The 25,360-nt window shown below is 40.1% G+C and overlaps 1 protein-coding gene across 9 annotated transcripts in view; it reads right to left on the minus strand.

Annotated features, from left to right (window-relative positions):
- Positions 1 to 25,360, minus strand: part of DYNC1I1 (dynein cytoplasmic 1 intermediate chain 1) — a 435,553-nt gene that overhangs the window by 58,525 nt on the left and 351,668 nt on the right. For all 9 annotated transcript variants that reach the window (XM_072964956.1, XM_072964954.1, XM_072964953.1 and 6 more), the window contains 4 exons: positions 19,125 to 19,271; positions 15,057 to 15,170; positions 12,114 to 12,247; positions 8,248 to 8,392 (listed from right to left, as the gene is read on the minus strand). In XM_072964956.1, coding sequence (XP_072821057.1) covers positions 8,248 to 8,392; positions 12,114 to 12,247; positions 15,057 to 15,170; positions 19,125 to 19,271 — 540 coding nt within the window. The remainder of the gene's footprint in view (positions 1 to 8,247; positions 8,393 to 12,113; positions 12,248 to 15,056; positions 15,171 to 19,124; positions 19,272 to 25,360) is intronic.

Below are 25,360 nucleotides of genomic sequence, written 5' to 3' on the forward strand. Positions count from 1 at the left end.
CCATCGTCTGCTGACTTGGATGCCGAAGGTAGACATATCAAAATCCAGAATTGTCACTGAGTTCCCCCTCAAGCCTGCTGGTCACTACATGTGCTCGATCTCCTCTCTGTGTTGTGTTTTCCTGCACAAGCTCATCATTTCTGCCTCTGCCAAAATTCTGGACCTCCCCTGGGTGACAGAACCAGCCTTGTGCCTGGCTTTCCCGTCTCTAGGCTTAGTACGCTGGTGTGGAAAAGAACGCGGGCTGTGGGGTCACACAAATCTGGGTCAGAATCCCAGCTTCTCCACTTTCTCACTGAGCCCATCGGGCAACTTTTTGGAGCTCTGTCTATTTCTTCTTCTACGAAATGGGATAATACTACCTACTCATAACGTTACTGTGAGGACTTAATAACCTAATGTACGTAACACATCTAGCACTGTGCCTGGCACACAGTGTGACCTCAGTAAGCGTTGGTCCCCCTGCCACCCCTGTAAGTCACCTTCCACAGAACACTCCCTAAAATTAAATTTTTGATTCATTCCTAAAATGACTTCTCATTGTTTATAAAATGAAAATAAATCTACACAATCAAGTAGAGACCTGTCTTTCCAGACCCACTGCATGCTGTTTCCTAACTGGATCCCTGCTTTCAGCCACTTAGATGAAAACAGCTCTTCATTTGTTGATTTCGCTGCCAGGAATGCAACTAGGTCCTTGGTTTGCTAGGTAAATGACTCCAACAAAATTTCTGCTTCATGTGAAGCCTTCCCTGACTGTGGTTTAAAGAACAAACTCAGTATGATGGGGGGTGGAGGGAGGGCAATGTAATGTGTCTTAATTCTCTCTCCCTTCCTGCTATCCTCACTAGAATTTGCAAACATTAGCATTCCGTTTGGAATTCCAGGCCCCCTTTTTTACATCTCTCCCCTCCAATCTTGGTGGTCTCACAGCATTTTCTAGAAACCTCTGTTAGTACTTATTCCACTTGAACCAACCACTCACTGCTCCCCCTCCTTTCCAGATGTTTCCACCGTGCCTTCCATGTCTCCCATCCCATGGTAAACTCATTTGCTTCCATGTTCAGCTTGCTCATTGAAAGCTCCCTCGACTGACTCCCCATCTCGTAAGCTCAGTGAGACCTCCCCTACCGTCCCTCAAGTAGAAGCTGTTCGTCGTGGCATATTCCATTCAGAATGAGCAGAGAGCTCTTCACTCAGTCTCCAGGGCTCTTCCATAGCTCTTCAGTCCTCCAGGAGAAAGTTCTGCTTCTTTTAAACTCAGGCCATTTTTCCATAGCATCCTTTCCCTCTTTTGGTATCTCTTCCTAATTCACTGAAGAATTTAGTACTGGGATCACTGTCTTCTTTTTTACCCCTATTCTGCCACTATTATCCCAGTGCAGGTCGAAGCGCATAGCACCCTAGAACCCTGACCTTTTAGTTCTCTGACTCCCTCATCTCCAGTAAACTTCACCTTCACTGGACTTCAGCTGGAGACATGATTGCATCTAGACCTCTTAAATAAAAATCACTTGGAATTATTTCAGTTGTGAAATACTAAATCCAAACATCCCACTTTATAAAAATTTTACTCATTTTAACAATTTCTAAAAATTTACTAATTCTCTTACTCAATTTCTGTGTTTATAATGTTCTGTGATGTTACAGGGACTGCCAACCTCTTGCTCCCTTTACTTTCCTGTTTTCATTTCCTTTCTTCTCCAGCTTAGATTCCTCAGTCTCTTAACATCAAACGCCGTTTTGTCTATTCTCCAAATCCTATGTTCTGTTGTCCTTTCATCACATTTCGACAAAGCTCCAGCCCAGGGTCCATCTAACTGTTCCTCATCCATCATCCATGTCCATAATTGAGCTGCCAAGCTCAAAGGAAGTCAGCCCTGAAGACTGATGCCACTGAAACATTCTGGTCTCCAACCCAGTTGGGTCCTCCACACTGCCCAGGGTCTGTCTCTGTTCAGCCCTCCCTGTTCTCTTCTGTGACCAGCTGAAACCTGCTCCCTTCAGCGCCTCCGCTTCCCACTTGGCGGGATATTTCATCTCCTTCCTACTGAGAAAACAGGACCAAGTGAGAGTTCTCTGTGCTCTCATTCACCAAACCTACAAACTTCCATATATTTGCCCCCATCCTTTTCTGTTCCTCTGTTAACAACAGAAAAAAGTGTCACTGCCCAAATTTAAAACTCATCCTGTGCCTATGCTATGTGCACCACTCACTCTAACATTTTCAGGACACTTCTCTGCCTTACACTTAATAGATTTTTCTACTTTTACTGGCTCTTCCACAACAATATCCTCAAGAGAAGGAGGGAAGGATGAAGGGAGGGAGAGAGAGAGGAAGAGGGAAAGAGAGAAAGAGAGAAGAAAAACTCTCTCTTCATTTCTCATCCTCCTCTCCTCATAGCCAAACTTCTCGATTTTTCTTCAGCACGTCCCGTTTTCCACTGACTCCTTAACCCATTGTTATCTGTGTTCCACTCTCAACATACTCTTCAATGGGACTGTACTGGCCATGGGCATCAGTGGAGTTGCTAACTACAAGGGACATATTTCAGTCTTGATGTTACTTGCCTACATATCTGTTCATGTTGATCACTTCCTCCTCTTTTGCTAAAGAGCTAACTAAATAAAACTAAAAAGTTTTTTATTGTAGAAAATTTCAAACATACTCAGAAACAGAATAGTATAGCCCAGGCAAAGAAACAAGAGCAAAAATAAATAAATGGGACCTAATTAAACTTACAAGCTTTTTGCACAGCAAATGAAACCATAAGCAAAACAAAATGACAACCTACAGAATGGGAGAAAAATATTTGCAAATGATGCAACTGACAAAGGCTTAATTTCCAGAATATATAAACAGCTCATACAACTTAATAACAGCAAAAAAACAAAGAAGGACAGAAGACCTAAACAAGCAATTCTCCAATGAAGACATACAAATGGCCAATAGACACGTGAAAAAATGTTCAAATTGCTAATTATCAGAGAAATGCAAATCAAAACTACAATGAGGTATCACCTCACACCAGTCAGAATGGCCATCATGCAAAAGCCCATGAAACAATAAATGCTGGAGAGGATGTGGAGAAAAGGGAACCCTCTTACGCTGCTGGTAGGAACATAGCTTGGTGCAGCCATTGTGGAAAACAGTATGGAGATTCCTCAAAAAACTAAAAATACACCTACCATATGATCCAGCAATCCCACTTCTGAGTATATATCTGGAGGGAAATCTAATTCAAAAAGATACATGCACCCCAATGTTCATAGTAGCACTATTTACAATGGCCAAGACATGGAAACAACCTAAATGCCCATCGACAGATGACTAGGTAAAGAAGTTGTGGTGTATTTATGCAATGGAATACTGCTCAGCCATAAAAAAGAATAAAATAATGCCATTTGCAGCAACATGGATGGACCTACAGACTGTCATTCTAAGTGAAGCCAGAAAGAGAAAGAAAAATATCATATGATATCACTTACGTGTGGAATCAAAAAGAAAAGAAAAAGCACACTATGAACTCCTCTACAAAACAGAAACAGATTTGCAGACATAGTAAACAATCTTATGGTTACTAGAGAAAGGAGGTGGGAAGGGATAAATTTGGGAGTTGAAATTTACAAATATTAGCCACTATATATAAAAATAGATTTTTAAATGTTTCTTCTGTTATAGCACAGGGAACTATATTCAACATTTTATAATAACCTTAAATGAAAAAAACTGAAAGCAAATATATGTGTGTATATGCATGACTGGGACATTGTGCTGTACACCAGAAATTGACACATTGTAACTGACTGTACTTAAATAAAAAAAATTAGATTAAAAAAATAGAATAGTATCAATCGCCAAGTTCAGTATTTATTGATACATGGCTAATCTTAGTCATCTCCCTCCACAAGCTTTCCCCTTCCCAGCAGATTATTTTCAAGCAGATATTTTGGTGTACCTCCTACAAGGTCAAATCTCTTAAAATGATCACAATATCATTATGACACCTAATAATTCATAAACATCAGCAAATATTCAGTCAGTATTCATACTTTCCTAATCTTCCAATTTTTTAATGGGTTATTTGTTTGAATCAAGATCTATATTGGATCCATGTTTTGAGACTGGTTGGAATGTCTCAAGTTTTGATATATAGCTTCCACCTCCATTTCTTTTCTTCCCTTGAAGAAAAGTTTTGGTTTTGTTGCTGAAATGAGATCAGCCTTCCTGTAGGTTTCCCCACAGTCTGGATTTGGCTGAGTGTATCCCTGTGGTATTATTTAACATTTTGCATCTGTATCTCCCATTGCCTCTAAATTCAGAGATCTAGTGCATTGAGATTCAGATTTGATTTGGGCAACAAAGCCTACTTCGAAGGTGCTATTGCATAACTCTATAATTACAAAGGTGGTTTCCATTTTTAAGATGTTATCAGCAATAATCATTGCTTAGAACATCAGGGGTTGCAAAAGGGTGATATTCAAATCTTATTATTTCTTCTCCCCATATTAGCTGGGATGTTTCTATGAATGAAAACTACTCTCATCAACTATTAAGTAACCTTGAAATACAAATCATACAGAAAAGACAGAATAAATCTTTGTTCCTTTCAGAATAAATGGCTGATTAATCCTTTCCTTTAGTCATTAGTTTTTTAAAATAATGAGTTGGTTTCCCTACTATTTTCCAAAGATGACCGGTGAGGTCTTATTCTTTTTTTCCAGTATCATTATGAACTGACTGATCTATTACTCGTATTGATACTCTTTGGACAACAGAAGCTTACTCAGCTTGGCTTCTAAGTCCTTTGACAACAAATTTGTAGTGTTTGGTAGCTTCCTTGCTTTCTATGATGGTGAAATATTCCAGGCTCACTTTGTATGTTTCCTGCTCCAGATAGAGAATCAGTATTTTCTTCCCAGCTCTCTAGTTTTTTTGAGTGAAACTGGTATTTAGAAAGCACAATCTGGACACCAAGGAAATCACTGCTGTTGGATTCATCATTGTCTCTAGACCTTTTTGGTGGATAGCAGTGTAAATATGTGTTCTTTTAGATTTAGAGGTAACACACACCATGATTTCTTACAGATACGTCCAACTCAAATTTAGGATTACTTAACTTTGTACATTTTTATCTCCTTTCAACACAGCTGATAATATCAATTCTCAATGATATCAACACAGTCATTTAATTTATCTCAAGATACAAACACAAAAGTAACAGAGTTATAGTAACAATATGGCCGCCAGCAATAGGAGTAGTAGAAGTAGTTACAGATTTTTTTGGTAGTCCTTTTTATACCTAACATATATCTCCTTTGGAATCTACAGTCAAAAGTACAGGGCTTTATAATCCAAAAATGGGCAGAGGACCTAAACAAGCAATTCTCCAGTGAAGACATATAAATGGCCAATAGGCACATGAAAAAATGCTCAATATCACTAATTATCAGAGAAATGGAAATCGAAACTACAATGAGGTATCACCTCACACCAGTCAAAATGGCCATCATTCAAAAGTCCACAATAAGTGTTGGAGAGGGTGTGGAGAAAAGGGAACCCTCTTACACTGCTGGTAGGAATGTAGTTTGGTGCAACCATTATGGAAAACAGTATAGAGATTCCTCAAAAACTAAAAGTAGACACACCATATGATCCAGCAATCCCACTTCTGGGTATACAGCCAGACGGAACTCTAATTTTTAACGATACATGCACCCCAATGTTCACAGCAGCACTATTTACAATAGCCAAGACATGGAGACAACCTAAGTGTCCACTGACAAAAGACTGAATAAAGTTGTGGTATATTTATACAATGAAATACTACTTAGCCATAAGAAAGAATAAAATGATGCCATTTGCAGCAACATGGATGCACCTAGAGAATGTCATTCTAAGTGAAGTAAGCCAGAAAGAGAAAGAAAAATACCATATGATATCACTCATATGTGGAATCAAAAAAAAAAAAAGGACACTATGAATTCATCTACAAAACAGAAACAGACTCACAGACATAGTAAACAATCTTATGGTTACTGGGGAAAGGGGGTGGGAAGGAATAAATCTGGGAGTTTGAGATTTACAAATGTTAGCCACTATATATAAAAATAGATTTTAAAAAAGTTTCTTCTGTATAGCACAGGGAACTATGTTCAATATCTTGTAATAACCTTTAATGAACAAAACATGAAAATAAATACATGTTTGAATATGCATGACAGGGACATTGTGTTGTACACCAGAAACTGACACATTATAATTGACTGTACTTCAATTAAAAAAATATAGGGTTTTAAAGTCATTTAGAATTGTTCCATACTGTAAGGTTTTGCCTCCAATCTGAACCACACTAAGGTTGATTCATTTCAAGTTACTTCAAAATTTTTAAGAAACAATTTAAAATTTTTCCCTATTTTGTTTCATAATTATGTAAAATATTTACATGGTTCCCAAATCCAATGTATAGACAAAGTATATTCAAAGAAATATAGCTATTATCTTTGCTCCTTTCAGCGTCCTGTCTCTCTATAATTTATGTGTGGTTTATAGTTCTAACTTTTAAAAATATATAAAAAATATCAAACAATGATCACATACTCTACACTTTTCTCCACCTCACTTTTCTTATTTAAAAATATGTCCTAGAGATTACTTCATAATAGTATACAGATGTTTTCATTTCTCACTATACCTGAATAGCACTCCCTCATGTGGATGTACCTTACTTTTGACTTGGCCAGTGTCCTACTGATCGACTTCTGTGCTTTTTTTCTAGTCTTTTGCTATTCAAGGTAGTCTTTCAATGACTATCCTTCTTCATACATCACTTTCTTATTTTTATTAGTATAACCTTTGGCATAGATTCCTAGAAGCAGGAATTGCTCTCTCAGGAATAAATACGCATTCATTGTTTACATATTGCCAAATTCCCCTCCATAGTGTTGCACCATTTGCAGTTCCAATGACACTATGAGAATGGTTGGTTTCTTTCAGTCTCTCCACAGAGTATGTTTTATCTTCTGGCTTTGTGTCAATTTCATAGTTGAAAAGAGGTTTCTCAACTTAGTTTTAGCTTTAATCTTGAAGTGTGGTAGTTTTTCTCACAGTTAAGAGCCTAGTCTGTCCTCATGACACAGCCCCTCTCCATTAACACTCAGGAAGCCACACACTAAAAAGATTCTAATTTTTCTTTTCTTGTTTCTTGGACTGTTATTTTTTAATCTCCTTTTCTTCTTCCACTCTCCTGTTTATTTCCTAAACATTCCTCTTTCTCTGGATTGTGTCTTAGTCTTTCTTTTAAAATCTACCCCTTGACCTTAATAATCATTATTATTCTGATTACTACTGAGTTAGTACCTGCAGCCCAGGGCAATCCCTCTGCTTCTGTCCCAAATATCAAACTGCCTAGCGGAGATGGTGAATTGTGCCTCCCAGGCACCTTGAATCCAACCTGTGCACTGCTCTTCCCTGGCACGCCCCTCCTCCCGTGTTCTCCATCCAGTGCAGTGAACGTCACCACAGATCTCCAGTCGCCCCAGTCACAAACCTGGGGTTTTTTTTTTTTTTCCCTCCTGTTGACTCTCATTTTTCTTTTATCAAATCAATCACCAATTTCTGTGGTTTTTACCTCATAAATGATTCTCAAATCCATTGACTTCTCTTCATCCCAAACTACTGATCTAAGCCACTATCATTTCTTCCCTGCACCTTCCTTCCAGGTGGCCTTTCCTAGTTTTAGCTGCTCTCAAGCATGGTCAGTCACCTTTGCAAGTACAAATAAGACAGTGCCATTTACTAGCTTAAGAACCACCAAAAGCTCAAAAACAAAAACAAACACCCAAACGCCAAAACCCAAGAAACCCAAGCCCCAGGCCCTGTATTTCACAAGGTACAGATGAACCTAAGTGAGGCCGCGCTCCGGGCAATCAACAGAAAACAGCGGAGGTGTCGCGGGCAGTTTGGTGTTGCTGAAGGAGGACTTAATTTTTTCATTGTTTGAATTGCTTGAAGTTTTATAAAGAGATTATTCTCAAGTATTACTTATATATGTTAGAAGAAATAAAGTGGACTGAGAAAGTGAGCCTTACCTAGCTCTGAGGCAGAGTGGTTCACCAGAGGCCATACGAATTCCCAACAACAGGTCTCCTGGACGAGACCTCAGGTTCCCTACACCTCCTCCCAGGAAACCAAACTGTCCTCTTCACCTCTGTATTACCTGAGAACTTATATCAAGGTTTTCTTACCTTTGTGGTCCACAGTTTGACGGTCCAGTCAAATGATGATGTGACAAACAGGTGTGAAAAGTCGATTGGGCCTACTGCCATGTGGCAGTTAATTCCCGTCACTGGTCCCTGGTGACCTTCGAAGACTTCCCCGATACCTGCTTTGCTGCACGAAGACCACACACAAGCAGAAATTCAGTGACCTTGGCAAAGCAGAGACTGCTTTAAAAAAAAAAAAAAAAGCTTGTCTCTCTATGATTACTTCTCCATAACTCAGAAGAACAGCCATAAACGACCAGATGTGAAACCACTTTCATAGCTATCTTGAAAGAAAGAAAATGCTATACTACTCTTGGTGATTAAAAAACAATATGGGGCAATAACATCTTCTCAATTTTCAGAAGTTAGTTTCAAATTTTACCATTTAATCCTTTTTCAGTAGTTCCTCAAACTGCTCAGATAAGTTTGTCTCCTTTGTTTTGTTCAGCGAATGTTCACTGATGGGCCTCCCCCCATCACTGCTGATGCAGCTACTTTGATGGAAAATGTACAGCTGGTGCTCTGTACCCACAATGCGGAACTACGGGTGTGGACGGCCGACTGTACTATGCCGTTTTAGGTAAGGGACTTGAGCATCCTTGGATTTGGGTATCCTCAGGGGCTCCTGGAACCAATTCCCTGGGGATTTGGATACCAAGTCACCTGTATACTTAGATCTCAAGGCTTTCATATTTATAATAAGATGATTCTATTCTTGTGATACATTTTACACAACTTCCATTTTACCTCCTTTTGGGGAGCCTATTGGCTGTAACACTCCATACATCTTTTGAATACCTGCACTTATCTCTTCAAGAAAATTTCTTAAATACAGTTGACATACCTGAAAATGTAAAACTTAGTGGCAACCCTTGTCACTAGAAAATAATAGGCATTATTTATAAATGTAATATGGAGAAAATGATGTTTTTCACTGAAAGCACAAGAGACATTTACAAATCCATTAAATGTATATTCCATAAGGGCTGGTGCTGTTTTTCTTACTGCCAAGTGTGCAGCGTACAGGAAGTGCTTAACAAACATTTGCTGAAGCGCTTAACAAACATTTGCTGAACAAAAGAGCAAAGAAAGAGACAAACTTATGTCTTTTTTCCCCAAAGGAGCACATTTGAGAAACAGTGATACACAGTTTCAAAGTTATCCACTGACGTAGCTTTAGCTAAACTGGGATTATTTCCAACCTCCGATTACGACACAATAGTCTGCACCAAATCGCACTCAATTAGAAAATACACCAAAATGCTATATTTTAAAAATTAATGTGCATGAGGTTATAAGACCAACAACTGAGGGACCGTGAAATCTAAATATTATATCACTAAGAGTGCAAATGAATTAAGTTATTGAAACGTGGGCTTCTGGAGCACCAATACATGTCAGCACACTGAGCAGAACTGGAAATCACAAGCCCAGTGCTGCAGCATGTGTTCTGTGTAACAGGCACTCTAGAATTATGCCAAGCGAAACTGCTAACAGCAGTTCCACACGTGATCATTTACATTTGTTCAAGAGAACTTGAGAAACTGATCTTTGAAGTGGCCCCTAGTGAGACTCCACTTGCTCTTAACAGCATCCTGAAAGGGTTTACAGGGTGCAAAACGAGGACCTTACTTAAGTTATGGAAGTGGATTTGCACCTTCTCTGTTAGGTGAAAAATAGAAATTCTTCACCTCTCTCTTGCAGCCCTATATGACCCACTTAAGATTACTATGAAGCCTAAGGCCTGTGACTTTACAGCTTTCCTAAGATCTGTATTTTTATATTTCAGATGGACAGAGCGATGTAAAAAGCAACACCAAGCTTATTGTAAAATGAGCTGTGGTTTGTACCATAGGTACCCTTCTTTTGAACCACAGAGCATCTTCTGATGGTGCTTGGGAAGGACAGCAGCCACAGAGCAAAAATATTTATCATGCAAACAGTTATTCACATTAGAAAAAAATTTTTTTAATCTCAAAGTTATCAATGAACATGTTCTGTAGCCTTCACAAATAATTAAGTCCCTGGGTTAAGTCAACTGAACCTACGCCCCACTGATTCTAATAAACACGGAGATAAACCTGTGAATCCGTTTGGCCCACTGTGCTCTCTGTGCCTCTCTCGTGACACTTACTCCCTGTCTTGCAGGTATTTCTGTGTTTACCTTTCCCACCATCATCAGATTCCTGAAGGTAGAAACAGGTTTAAGTGATGTCTGCATGCCTGGCAACATCTAGCAACACACTTTGCTGACAGTGGATATGCAGTGTTTGCATAAATGAACAATTTTATCAGATTTTTTATGCTTTCATCACTTTAATGCGTGGCTTTAGCCAGTACTTAGGAAGGAGGACCACTGGCCATGGAATTATGAGGCATATCATCCTAGTCATTTTTAGTCACGTGAGCAGGGACAATACCACTTGTGTCTACGTGCAGCACAGCAGGAACGTCACAGCTCGTGCTGTATGAGTGGAAGCACCTTAAATTGGGCCAAGGATGCTTGTTACTTCTACAAATTACAAAAACATGAGTATGAACTTGCACTAGTGCATCATTAAATCTAAACACCCTGTGATTAGTGCAAGAGATGAAGAATCAATTGAATTAGAACGATTAACATGAAAGAGAAATCAAGCACCAAGGTGAACATGGTAAACCTTTCAAAAGATACAAGTCTGCTCATTAAGTCCTGCCTGCAATTTCACGACCTAGTCTAAATTATTGGATTCTACTTCTTCCTGATGTTTTCCCGGGAGCATCTGCCAATCTCTCAATCAAGACACAGTTCTTATGACTTGGAATCTCAGAGGTGCCTTGTGTATCTCATACTACCCCAGCCTCTGGGAGGCAGGGCCCTAAGGCACTTCTCTGTATTGTTTGGTTATTGATTTGTATGTAGATAGATTTGTAGCTCCTCACTTACTCGGTGCCAGGCACTGAGCAGGAAATTAATGATGAATGGATAAAGTTTAGTAAGAGATAAGTGGCAGATAAGTGAGTAGTTGAAATAAAATGTAATTAATGCTAATGTAGAAACACATATAAAAATATACGAAATAATAAACCTATCTGACAGCTTGTAGTCCTACCTACCTCAATTATTCTACTTGAATTTTCTCCACAGTGCTTAAACCACATATTTACTTGTTTATTTATTTTTTATCAATTTTAATAAATTATTTAATTATTTATTAATTTATCGTTACTAGCTTATTGTCATTTACTCTCAACCAGAATATGAACGCCAGGTCTGTTTTCTTCCTTACTGCATCCTTACGATGTGATGGAGGCTGGCACACGGGAGGTTCTTAGTGAACACTCTTTGAAAGAATGAGTGACTAAGTGGAATGAAAATTCTACCGAAACATAAAGGAGGAAATGATTTTCTTTGCCCAAGAGAGACAGGAGAGGCTTCCATGTGGAAAGACCCTTGTGCCAGCTCTTGAAGGATGAAGAGGAGTTAACTAGGCCAAGAAGAAACACCAGACCCAGCAGTCGAAGCTGAATGGACAAACTCAGAGGTGTGGTGTGGTAGGATCAGCGATTTTTGGGGTGGGGGTGTGGCTGGAGCCTGAAGGCTGAGCCTGGGAAGGGCTAGCTATCAGGAATCCTCTATGATGCACTAAGCGTGGACTTTCTTCCCCAAGGCAATGTGAACCATCAGAGGCTTACAAATGGCTAATGACCAGAGCAGATGGATGCTATAAACTAACAAAGATGTGTGGCTGTGATTTGCATTTCTCCAGAAATGTCTTTCTCATAATGCAAAGTGGTTGTAATCCAGAAAGTGATAAAAGACTTTCGGAAATGAAGAACACGTCATCGGCAAGAAAACAGAAAATCACCTTCCATGACGACAGGCCGTGTAGACTGTACCCTCCTCACTGCCAACCACGAAGTTATTGACGTCTCCCGTCGGGAAAGCCATTCCAGTAACAGCCACGGGCTTGGACTTATTGTACACCAGCTCCATGCTCTCCTACCAAAATATGGCATGGTTACATTCCCTCTGTCAACTCCTTGCCATGCCAAAGATAGCACGGAAAAATCATTTGACTAAATCGTCTGTTTGCTTTTCACACAGCGTTACAAAAGACCCCGGCTGTGCCAGAAACCACGCTTTACTGCCCTGACATTCATGCTTCTGTGTATCTCTGGTTTCAGGCCGGCTGGATTTCATCAGCGTGTGCTGCTGCTTCTTAAGTCAGGCAGAGATGACAGGTGAGAATTTTGAAACTAATGGTGCAGAAACTAAAGATAATACTGTAATGGTTACACTTGTCAGCCCCAGGCTTTAATAAAACACACAATACCCTCGTATTTACAAACATTTTCAAAATCAATTGTTCGTGAGAATACACATGTATTAATATCAGATGTACTAAGCACATTTGTCAAAGCAGGAGTGTGTGTCCTCCACGGACTAGAACCAGAACGTTGTCACTCGGGTCATAAAAACCAGATTTCAACGGGGACTAGGTTTCATGAAGGGCACTGAATATGTAGGCTGTAAGTCTGTAAAAACTAGTGTTTAAATCAGTCTTTAAAATAGTAAATGAGAGGCTTTATTTTATCTAACATGATTTTCAAAACCAGGAATAAGGATGTGCTTGCACACCATGATGGCCACTTGCCACATGTGACTATTGAGTCCTTGAAATGTGGCTAGTGTCGGTGAGTCAGCATGTAAATTATGCACTTTTTAAGACTGACTATGGAAAAATGGCTGTAGAGTATCTCATTAAAAGTATTATATTGATTATATGTTGAAATGATAACATTTTGGATACATCGGGTTAAATAAATTATTAAGTTTTTTAAAATCAGGAATTAAACTAGATTTTAAAAGACATTTTGTGGAATTAAGTTTAAAAATGGTGAAGAGTAATTAAGTACAACTAATATCCTTGGATATTTCTGGCTATTCACACCAAACAGACTGCTTTGTGCAACTTAAGTAATTTTTCAAAAAAAGTTCTAGGGGATCCTGTCATTGTATTTGGAAGTTTAGTCTTTTTTATGCAAATAAACCCAGTCATCACTGCCTGGGGGTCAATAAATCGCAAGCCCATGCTAATAGTCTGGGAAGCACAGACCACATGGTCATGTGATGTGCTCGCAGTTTGAGATCCACACACAGTGAGTACATTAGTGAGAGGATGCTGTGACAATGCAAGACAGGGAAGTGGACCTTCTGGTGGTCTGTTTCATTGCTAAACTTAGCAGCAGGAAGGGACAGTCACCCACTTGGGACAGAGCAACTGTTGTCTGCTCCCAGGTCTGCCTGCATGCGCAGCCATGCCCAGAAATGCTCCGCCTCTGTATAGAGACAGGAGTCTGCGGCCGTGCAACAACTAATAAAATTGGCCATGTAGTCCCGTACGACTGGCTTTAACCTAAACACATACATTTAAATCACCAAAATGGGCAATTAAAAATTCCTAATTAGAGGGTTCCCTCATATCTGTTTGTAATCTCTATGCTCTTAAAAGAAAACAACAGATTGCTGCGAAATTTAATACAAAGCTATAAAATACCCACACACAACCCCCAACTTGTATAAATGTTAAAGATCAGCAAAAAACAGAGGGACTTAGACTGTAAGGAGCCTATTAGCTCTCTCTCTCTCCACCAACTAAAATTATAAAGAGAACCTATTTAGTCTTAGTATTCTCTACACCTGCATTTTGTGGAGACTTATGAGAGGCTCTTTTCAGTTTCCACATTTCCTTATGTATCTGGAAACTTCAGGTATCTTCTAATATTGTGGCAGAGACAGTCTAGGATTGTTATTCCAGGAAAGGCAATAAAAATGTTAACACTCAGAGTTATCCTTGATGTTTCCTCATAGTTTGGTCAAAAGCTATAACAGGAAAACTCTTCTCTGTTTTTAGTTGGAGGTGAGTGAAGTACTTTTTTCCCCCACAAAGAAATGTTGAAAGAATACGAACGTTTGTGTGGTCTTTTGCGTATGTGTGTGTGGTCTTGTGTTTGTACGTGTGTATGGCCTTGTGTGTATGTATGTGTGGTTGTATGTATGTATGTATGTATGTATGTGTGGTCTTGTGTGTGTGTGGTTGTGTGTATGTATGTGTGCGTATGTGGTCTTGTATGTGTGTGTGTACACACATATATTCTGAAAGCTGCATTTTGAAGCCTCCCCACAACAGTCTCTTCCACTTCTGCTCCTGAGTTTGGCTTCCATTACTGTCATCAGGAGGGGTTTGGAAACGCTGGAACTTCTTCATTTTTGACTTCTCACTTGTTAAGCAAGGAATGGCAGGAGCCACACTAACAAACGTTCCAGAGGAGCAAATGGATGGCTGGACAAATTCTTCAAGCACACAGGCAGTTGTCTAGGCTATGGACACAAGCAAGGGTTTGGATTTTTGTTCTGCGGGGATACCTCTTCTCCAAGGCAAGTACCCGTCAGGGATGGCTCTGCTGAGCTGCAACCCCATTTGCATTTGTTAAACAATACTGTAGGGTTCATACAATTCATACCACAGGCAACGTTCATAATTACTATGCTTTAAAATGGATTATTTCATTTTCACTTGAAACTGACCTACGATTAACGTATTACAATAATTACATGATTTGTGGTAAAGGAAATGGGTTTTGGCTTCGAGAGGAGACTGCTGAAAACAGGCCCCACTCTTTCAAGTGCACCCCTTGATTTTAGCTCCTATAGGATGTGAGGGTTAGGCTTTTAAGGAACTATGTTCCATTAGGCAGGTATCTCTTTTAACCAGGATGCTCTTATGTGTAGGGGAAAACAAACCCACCTGTGGAGTGGAAAGCATGTCCAGGCTCCAGGAACACATTTTACCATCAGTGGAGACAGTGATGAGGTTGTGAGCATTCTGGGTCCCCACTACATTTACACAGTACACGGGATGCTGCAAGAAACAAATGTGGAGGGTCAGACACTGATCCAAGAGGAAATGCTTACATGTGAGTGTCAAACACAATTCCAAAACAAGGATTAAAGAGTGACATAATCCTGCAGTAATACAAGCCTCAAGTCATTTCCCACTTTTGATTTGAATCTGATTTCTTTTTAAGAGCTCTGGCAGCAACACAGAGCAGTGGAAACACAAAGCTGCACCTAGCTCAGTCAGACACAGTGCAGTGGAGCTGAGGAAAGTGGGAGCAAGAGAGGACTGATGGGGCAGAAGCAGCACAGGGAGGGGACCTCGTATTCCTTGACCGAGCCTCCACAGCATAGTTTGGCTTCTAAACTCATCGTGAGTGATGGAAAAAGATAGTCTTCAAAAGGGTAGAGTGATTGACTTTTTGGAAGGAGTAAGTGTTACTAAATCTGGAGTTAAGTGCATTACAACCACAGTGGCAAACATTCATTAACATTCTTTATCAAAAGTAGTTAATATTCATCTTAACTCTTTGATTGGAGGGAGAGATACTGGTGTTGGAAGTTATTGCCACAATGCACCTAGTAAGAAAAAATTAAGTTCTTTGATGTTGCTGCAAAATTTAGATGTAATCATAGATTTATTTTTCAAAATGTTATTCAGGATAGCATGGAAGCATGGCGAGCTTAGATTTGGCCAGGGCTTTGAGAAAGGTCATTTAAACATCCCAGGAATCGTCAGCAAGATGCTCTAACCTTTTATCATAATTCAGGAAGGTTATCCCACTCCGTAGAATCCGAAATGGTGGGCTAAAATCATTTGCAGCTGCATATTAAATAGTAAATGGGAGGTTAGCATCAGCAGAATCTTACAGTAATTTGGGTTAGATTTCAGCCGGCTTAGCCATCAGTGGCCAAACCACAACTCAGCTGACGCTTCTCCGTGCAGAGAGTGGACAGTCTCTCTCTTGATAAGTTACTGTCCATAATACCTAGCCAGAACAACAGCGAAACGATCTTCAATACTGGAAAGTTGATACTGTATAAAGGATGGCTCCCAAACTATTATTATCATATAAACTCCTGGTCAGAAGGAACTGTAATCATCAAGGGCAGCTACTCATCTGTCTCGACCAAGAGGTGGTCCAAACTCTGCCTAAACTCCTTTTATCAGCCAGTTTTAGCACAAATTCCTGGGGAATTCTTCCTCCATCAGTGGGGATAAAGAAAGCTCAGGGAGATACTTTTGGTGCAGGGCCCTCTGACATCACATAGATCAAGTCAAAATAATATTTACAGACCACTGTTATCTTACTCCTTCTCCCCTAGTCTTGTCTTATCAGACTAATCATCACCAACTCCTTCAACTGTTCCTTGAGTATCTGGTTTTCAACACCTTCCCTATCCTGGTCACTCTCTTTTCAATACGCTGTATTTTGTCTGAGTTCCCCTTCCAGTGAAGTTCTGAGAATGAAACACAACTGTCTGTCTATATTCTGACTAACAGAATATAGAAATTCAGGGAGCACTGAATTGTCACTTCTCATGTGATTTATTAAAGAAAAAAAAGGCCTCTACTAATGCATCCTAAGATGACACTTTCTTTTTGGGCAACTGCATCACCTCTTTTACTCATGCTGATGGACGGTCAACCAAATCCCCACGTCTTTTTTTGTACCATGTCCTTCCAGAAACTTGCAAATGAATGAGCTTAATGAGTCTGGGCAGCGGTGAGCACAGGAGAGACAAGGACCTAAACACTGTCCTGATCAGGTCTCTATCAAGAGGATTATGAGGTGGGGTGGGACTGTGGACAATTCTTTTCCCCAGGTCTCTGGCGTATGTGGAACCTACAGCCGTGGGCAAACTCAAATGCAAATCACACATGCTCTGTGTGCAACTCAAGTGGAAGAATGGATGGGAAAAATTCTCACCTGAACATGAGAGACTCAGGAAGCTAGAGAATGGGAAAGCAAGGGCCATTGCTACGAACCTCAAATCCACCTAGTGTTTTTCAGCCAGAGTCCAATGGGGTTTCTTTTGCTAACCCCAGAGCATCAACACAAATCACCAAAACCCTAGTGGATCAGGACTCCTAAGGGTGGGTCTAGGGGGAAAGAAGGCAGTTAGAAGGATGTAGAGGGCCCCGAAGGCCTAGGAAGGAATGCGTGTGGTAGCCCCTCCCTGGCTTTAATCAGGACTACTGGCCTGTGCTTTCAGGAGTAATAAAACTCAGTTTAAAAGAAAAGAGAGAGATGTAAAGAAACCAGAACAGAAGCAGACACGTGGGCATGCCTACTCACACACACACACAAACACACATCACTCTACTTAATGGAAAGAAAAAAGCAACGGTTCAGCTCATTTTTCCAGTATAGATGCCAGATTGTTTTTATTTCTTTTAGGAATAAACTTACTGTGGGGCAGGAGGTTTTGGCTTTAATTAGGATTTCCTGTTGTCCCAAATGCATATGTGTGGTGGGTGTGAAAGGAAATTAGTTAGTAATCTGTGGTGGGCCTCTTTTTTCTTAACCACTTTTGATCCTGGTACCAATCAGCCAGGCATTAGTGGAAGTTGAAAGACAGTCACAAACTTAACTGTGCACTTAGAGCTGTGGATTCAACAAAACACGGCAAAAGAGAAAAAAAATGTTACGTTATTTTCTAACAGAAATAATGTCACTCTGACAATAAGAGTATTTTACTTGTGGTGATCATATCCTAAGTTACTTGAAAAAAAAAGATGACTACTTTGGAAGAGTTCGTGGATTTACACTCTCCCCTAAAGCTTAGAGCTAAATGTTTTAATATTTGGCTGTATAACTTCTTGAAATTTCAGAAGGTATGCTCACAAACACACCAGATATGCACAGAGAGCCAAGAAGTGGTTTCGCACTCCTTGAGCAGACACCTGCATCAAGCCCGTCTCCTCCTGGGTCACAATTTCCTGTTATTAGTTTGGAGAAACTGGGTAGACAACAGCAATTTTCCAAGATTCCCAAGAACTAGTTTCACCTGCATGTGTCTTAGGTCCAAGTCAATCAGAATTAAGGCTGACTTGGTATTTGTCATTTCCCATTGTCAATCTTACAAGAGTGGAAGAAATTTTCTTCTTCGTGGTCTCAGCTAAAGCAGCTAGCAGTCCTTTTTTTTTTTAAAAGCAAGATGGTTCTGAGGCCAGCAGATGAAACAAATGAGGCAACCACATTAAGGAAATCGAAACAATAGTAGAGCTGTATCCTTGGGCATAATTTGGGCATTTCAGAGAAAGGACATCAGTTCTCCAGAATGTCAGGGTAGCAAAGATTGATGGAGACATGCCTGTCTCCTCATTCCTCCTAACTGCTAAACACACCTGTCATTCTCTTAAAGGAAATGACAGAGTAGTTGTCTTATGAACACTATACTGAACCTCTTCTGCTAAATTATGGCTAATGGTTTTGAGATGTTGACTTTTAACCCTAGGGATTATATTGTCACTGTAGACTTTACCACTGAGACTTACACCATGCATTCCAGAATTTAAAGTCATAGCATTCCCTCAAAACACAAATGGAAAAGGCCTGTTGGCCCAAGTCCCACATACCATCCCTAGACATAAAATGCTTACTCTTCATGGCCTATTTGAAAATACAAGTTTCCACCTTAACATGTAAATGTGAAGTTTCTTTGAGAAAACAATCTCACAGATGCCTCTTCCAAGGTTTCTCCCTGTGTCTTTTCTTTGTTTTAAGTCATCCTCTCTGGTAGCCTTTGGGATATCCAAAGAGATCCCTTCTACGTGCTAAAACTTGTCGATTATTAAGAGACTTCTCTAAACCCAGTGCTTCCTTCACGTACTTTCCACTCACCTTCCTTTAGTCAGTGAGAGTGCAGTCACTATAAATGAGCTACGTCTCGCTCAGGGTGACTAACAACATCCAGACTTCTGTCCATTATCCCCTCCTGTGGGGCTTGGGTGGCTGACAGGGATGTGACTTACCGTGTGTGCAGCCGCTGACAAGGGTGTCCGCTGAACCGGCGTCCTCCGATGACTGCGATTATCCCACAGGACAATCTGGCCCGAGTAAGTCCCACCAACGACCAAGTTGGGATGGAAACGAGCGAAGCAGACTGACATCACAGACGACTGTGAGGGGAAAGAGGAGAAAGGTATACTGTTAAACGGTTGGAGGCTCGCTTCTTTCTGAAGCGAAAACAGCTGATCCCATCAACTCAACCCATGCTGGCAAACACAGAGCAACTGTTTAGGTGCAGAGTTAGTAGGACACTGTACGTGGACACAGACTTTCCCTGGAGAGGCTGGCCAACGTTTACCCCTTGAAACTTGAAATTTGAAGTCCTGGCCATGTCACCCAATAGGCATAAAACCTATCTTATGCACATCCTTGTTTTGTGGTCTCTAACCCTTAGTTTGTGGATATTTCCCATTTATCAATAAAACTGCATCAGAACTAATATTAATTCTCCGCTAAAGCCTTTACAAAGCCATTCTTGTCTCTGGGGGCCTGTCCACGTTGGTTTATACTCCGTACAGTGTTGGCAAGGCTTTGAGGACTCTGAGAGTGGGTGCTTTTTTCTGTCTTTTGTCTTTGGCTTAATGTAGACTTCTAGGAAGTACACTGACCTCAGACTGATCCAACTGGTTCCTCCCTAAATCCCCTCGCCTCCCACAGGCATTCTCCTGACCCTTAGCCTGCCCACTTCAGACAATTCTTAATGTTATTCTTTGCCTATTTTAACAAACAGTCAGAAATGGGTTTCAGTCCAACTCTGCCATGGTCTGTCATAGCATCACGAATGTGGTTTCTAAAATTCCACAGAAGACTACTGGGCACTACATTTTATAGGAAATTACTTAGCTGAGACAGAACCATGATACATTTAAAATCAGACAAGTTGGCTGCTCCACATTTGCTAAGAAGTCCATCTTGATTCCTGTTCTACCTTCCTTGGTTGCATTTCTATGAGGAAGTAATTGTTTTTAATAAATATTTCAACCTTTCAATTCAGCTCAATGAATAATCTTATGGGTAAAAAAGGCATTGAGGGGAACATTAAGGTACTCATTGCCCTAGAAAACAGAATGAAAAGGCATTCATGCTGCTCATCCCTAAACGCTAGTCCATGCCTTTATACAGAATAGAAAAAGATGCCTGTCTGCATGGACAGTCATGTGAACAGGTACCTGGTTTGGCAAGTGGAAAGTAAGGTAGATTTTTGTGGTTACTTGTCCCTTGGGTTTGAAATCCTTGCACACAACTTGCACACACAAGCAGCAGGCTTGAGGATGATACATACCATGACTAGATCATAGGAGTGTGTGTGTGCGTGAGGATACAGATGTGAGTCTTTGTGTGTGCGATGGGAGTGGTGAGGAAGGTTTGTTTCAGCTAGGAAAAGGGAGAAAGAAGAGAGTGGAAAGGGTGGGATGGTTAGAAAGACCTCACAAAAAGGGATGTATTACCCCCTGATGTATGTGGAATGTTCGGCATAATGGAAAGGAAAAGAAACAGCGATTCCTGAGAGATGGGATAATGGGAAAAAAGACTGGAGGCATCAAAACAGAGTCTGGTGAACAGCTACAGTCTGGTTTGGCTGGGAAGAAGCTCGCATGGAAAAAGTACAGAGGAGGAAATGTGGCTGAAGAGGTCGTCTGGGCCAGACAAGAGAGGGCCTGGAATGGCAGGCACTGTTTGAATTTTTTTCTGTGGGCAATAGTGAGAAATCACAGCTTTCCAAGCAACAACAACAGCAAAGGATAAAGGTTGTAATTGATAAGCCAGCAAAGTAGTCATTGAAAAAGAAATGATGACCTCTTTCTGACTGGGAGGCTAATTGTCCATTAAAAAAAAAAAATCAGATCTACTATCAGCTTAAGCCTTTCTAGTCAGAAAGTCTCAGATACCCTGAGGCAGAATGGAGAATGCAGACTACTTTTCAATGTCACATTTTCCTAGTTTGAATGATTTTCAGTTCTAATTCCTTGAACGCAATCGATGGCAAACACACTTATGCCCCAATCTGGTTTTCATAAAGTTCAAGAATAACTCTCAATAATGATACCGAATGAAAGAAAAAGAAAATAATGCTGGTCAGCTTCTTGTTTTACACATCCCACAGAAACGATTCTTAGTTTTGAACTGATGAAATTCTTATGTTGCTTGAGCTATGTTGGAAACATTTTCTTTAAAACTTCAGAAAAGTCTTAAAATTATCCAGGTGGCATCAACAATTGAATTTACCAAAGCTCCAATCAATATGGATAAAGGAATGCCATTAAATTTGAAAAATCCAGAGTTCAACCACTTGATTGCTTCCGTGTTTCAGTTAAATCCCAGCAAATGCTGCTCCAAACCTTGCATAGTTTCTTAAGAGGCTAAACTAGAGAAAAATAAACAGTAGAAGTATTTCTACAAAACAGAAATACAGTTGATCAACTAGAATTCAATCTTGCAAGGTGAGAACTCTAATTCCTACTTTTTCATTCATTAGTTTGTCCACACTTCATTCATTCAAACACATAGCACCAAGTTTTAAAAATCATTTTAAAAAATTTTAATGTCACAAAATCCCATCTCGAATTCAGAATCCTATTTATATTTGATTAAAAAGTCAGATTAATGCTAAAAAGGAGTAACAACACTTTCAAGCACCAGTCTTTGTTGTTTCGCTGCAAACTAATCTTTACAATATCTCCATGAGGGAAAAAGAGTATTTTTATTTTTTATTTGGAAAATTAGGAATGGTGGAGCAGTTATGTCATTCATCAATTTCACTTACTTTTTAAGCTCAGTACATTAATTTTAATATATATTCTATGTACTATAGACTGTAAATGCTTAGATTCCCGGGGTGTACCACATTTGATATACTTATCATTCATATGTAAAATCGAAGGTGGAATGATCTCAGTTCTCTAGATGTGAAGTTTGGAATTTAGTCTTTTCTTGAGATGTTTTTAAGTACCCTGATGTTTGATGTAATGGTGGCAAACATTTGGATGACTGGCTGAATTTATTTTTCATCTAAATGTGTAGGCTCCTTTAAGATACACGGGAACAGTTTCGCAGCCACTACGGCCCTGACAGGCAGCAAGTCTGCATCAGCCCCCCCAGGAGTAAACTGTCTTAGAAAGATCCCTGCAACCTCGTGCTGTTCACACAACTACTGATCTAGTCGTTGTTGCCAGCTGTCATGGAATTTACTGACTGTCAGCATCAAGGCCAAGGACAGCATCATCCTTTGAGTCACATCTGGTGGGTAGAGTGAAAAAGAATTCCAGAAAAGTTGACTGACAACACTAAAACATGTGGCTTTTGTTGTTCTCATTTCAACAGCACATTTTCTGAAGACATATTCTATGAAAAGCATTAATAATACTTATGTTACTAAAAATTTCATCACTTCCCTGGGAATTTAAAATTGTGTCTTAATTCAGTTATTCAGTGCCATAATAAAGCATTGCATGATTAATACCATTTAGACAAACAAGATTAATTGGAAACAAGAAGCTTCCCCACCTTGTTACTCTTGGCTCTATAAGAATGCGTGTGTATATAGACATTTTTGTAATTTTAACTTTTTACGTATTTTATTTTCTTCTTTAAAATATTAGGGCCTTGGAATGTTTTTTTTTTTGGAGAAATAATATATGGCCTTTAAACATTCAAATCAAGTAGCTTACATGAGTGGAAAAATAACAAGAATTTTTGGACAATGCTGACTGTCTAATCTAAGTAAGCTTTCCTGGTATTACACTTGAACTGTGCTTTTTCAAGGCTCATGATTTCATTGATAAGGCCATGTTGATAATCAAATTAGGGTCCTGGAAATATGATAAGCTCATATGTTAAAAGTTTCATGTAAAACTAGGGAGGCTACCTGTATATATTCCAACACAAGTAACACGGACATTATTACATGAGGAACCACCATTTCCAACAGGACAAGCATCTCATTTTAATTATTTACATCCTACAGTTCCCCCAAATCAGGACAAACAAGGTTTTCAGGATCAGGCTATCTCAACTGACAATTTCTGGCATCCTCCACAGTCGTGGTCACCCAGAGGCTCCCCAAGAAACTTTATTTTCTAACCTTGAGCAGACGGCTTGGTTACTGGCCATCCCCACAAAGGCACCCCTCCTCCTTATCCACATTGCCACATGGCCACTTGCACATGAGCCGACCCACTGAAGCAGGGTTCCGCAGCCTCCTCACCTGTTTTGAGAAGAGGCAGTTTATTTTACCCCATTCACCAAGGAAATTCCACAGAGACGAGTCGGGGTGGGGACCCCATCCTCCACGTCTCCCTCTACTCACTGCACGTCAACTGCATTCAATTCCAGTCAGCCCCAACCCCTCTTTAAGTGGCTGTGGGGGCTGTTTTCTATTTTATGGAGTTAACCCAGGCCAGCTTAAAGATGGTACTTTCCCTTAACCACAGACCCAGATGCCCAGGGCAAACAGCCTTTGGTCACTGCTGGTTGGCAGCTGGCCCCGTAGGTTCAAATGTGATCTGGCTGCCTGTGTCCTTCTGTATGTGGCACTCTGCCTGCTCCCTAGCCATTGTGCCTGGGCAGGAGGGCTAGGGGTCCTGCATTCAAAAGCATCTCTTCTGGGGAGGAACTGGTCCCAGAGAGGGAATGGCCATATTGTTGCCATATGCTGTTTAATGGTGGCTGACATTTTATTTGCCTAAAACCAAGTGCTTAATTGTCAGAGGGCTGTGAGGCAGAGAGATCAGTTGCTTCTGGCTATGAGTGGGCTAGTATGTATTTCTGCAAGTACCTAAGAAACCCACAAAGATACTTCTTTTGTTAATGGAAACAAGCATAATTGGAGAACACCGCTCTGGAAAACAACTCTTACAGGCATACAGGCAATCGTGCAGAACCAGGCATCTGACAATGTAGAAGGTGTGAAGGTGGTAAAACTAAGACATGAGTCAGGAGTTGGACTCTTAGCTTTAATTGCTGTAAAGGGAAAGGGTCTTTCTTCCTCCAGAGCTCTCTTTTCCTATATCTAAGTCTCCATCCTAGGGTGCACACGTCATTCTTCTAAACTTTAAGAGTGACCATCTACTGAAAGTTATTACCTCATTAGTAACAGGGTGTTCAAGTGCAGAGACTGAATTCATTTGCTTGCTAATTCTTGACTCAGTTTGTATCCAAAAAAAAAAAAAAAAGACAAGACGCTGATTATAAAATTTGATTTGTGGGAGATCAGCAACCACTCACTCCAATGACCTTTCTTAGAATCCCTTGGAATTTTCATGCCTTTCAGTACTGTGTGTGCCTAGACTTGGGCAGTGTGCTGAAGACACAAAAGTTAGTGCATAAACCACAAAGAAGTATCACTTCACACCCACTAGGATGGCAGTAATTTTTAAATGTTTACATGTCCACTGTACCTCAATAAAGCTAGGGGGGCAACAAACAAAAAATGAAAATAACAAGTGTCAGACAGGCTATGGAGAAACTGGAACACTCATACAGTGCTGGTAGGAATGGAAAACGAGGCAGCCACTCTGAAAAGCAGTCTGGTGGTGTTAAACATAGAGGCAGCATCTGACCCAGCAATTCCACTTCAAGGTACACACCTAAGATAACAAAAAACATGTAGCTACTCAAATTGTACCTGAATGTTCCTAGCAGCATTACTGATAATAGCCAAGAAGTAGAAACAACCCAAGTGCCCATCAACTGAGGAATAGAAAAACAAAATGTGGTGAATCCATACAATGGAATAGTACTGACCAATGAAAAGGAATGAAGTACTGATACATGCTACAGCATGGATGAATCTACTAATGGGTCTGAGTTTATTTTGGGAGTGATAAAAATGTTCTAGAGTTAGACGGTGGTGACGGTTGTACAACTTTGTGAATATCCCAAAAAATCCAGAGAACTGCACCCATAAAAAGGGTGAATTTTATGGTGTGTGAATTAAATCTCAATTTTTCAGAAAGTTAGTGTGCAGTCATAGTTCTAATCTCATGAAGCTTACCAACCTTATTTCTTCTCTTCAAGACAACTGTCTGGACTATTCTGATCACTCTTTCCTCTAATAATTATTTGATTCTCTTTACTTCCCCCTGTATGGCTTCTTTAGTTTCTACTCCCTGAGAGGTTCTGAGGTGGACACACGTGAACTCTCTAGAGCTGATTCCTGCTCTGATGTCTACTAGTTATATACATCCTCTAAGCCTTCATT

The sequence above is a fragment of the Vicugna pacos genome, chromosome 7, assembly GCF_048564905.1.
Source record: "Vicugna pacos chromosome 7, VicPac4, whole genome shotgun sequence".
Classification (NCBI taxonomy): domain Eukaryota; kingdom Metazoa; phylum Chordata; class Mammalia; order Artiodactyla; family Camelidae; genus Vicugna; species Vicugna pacos.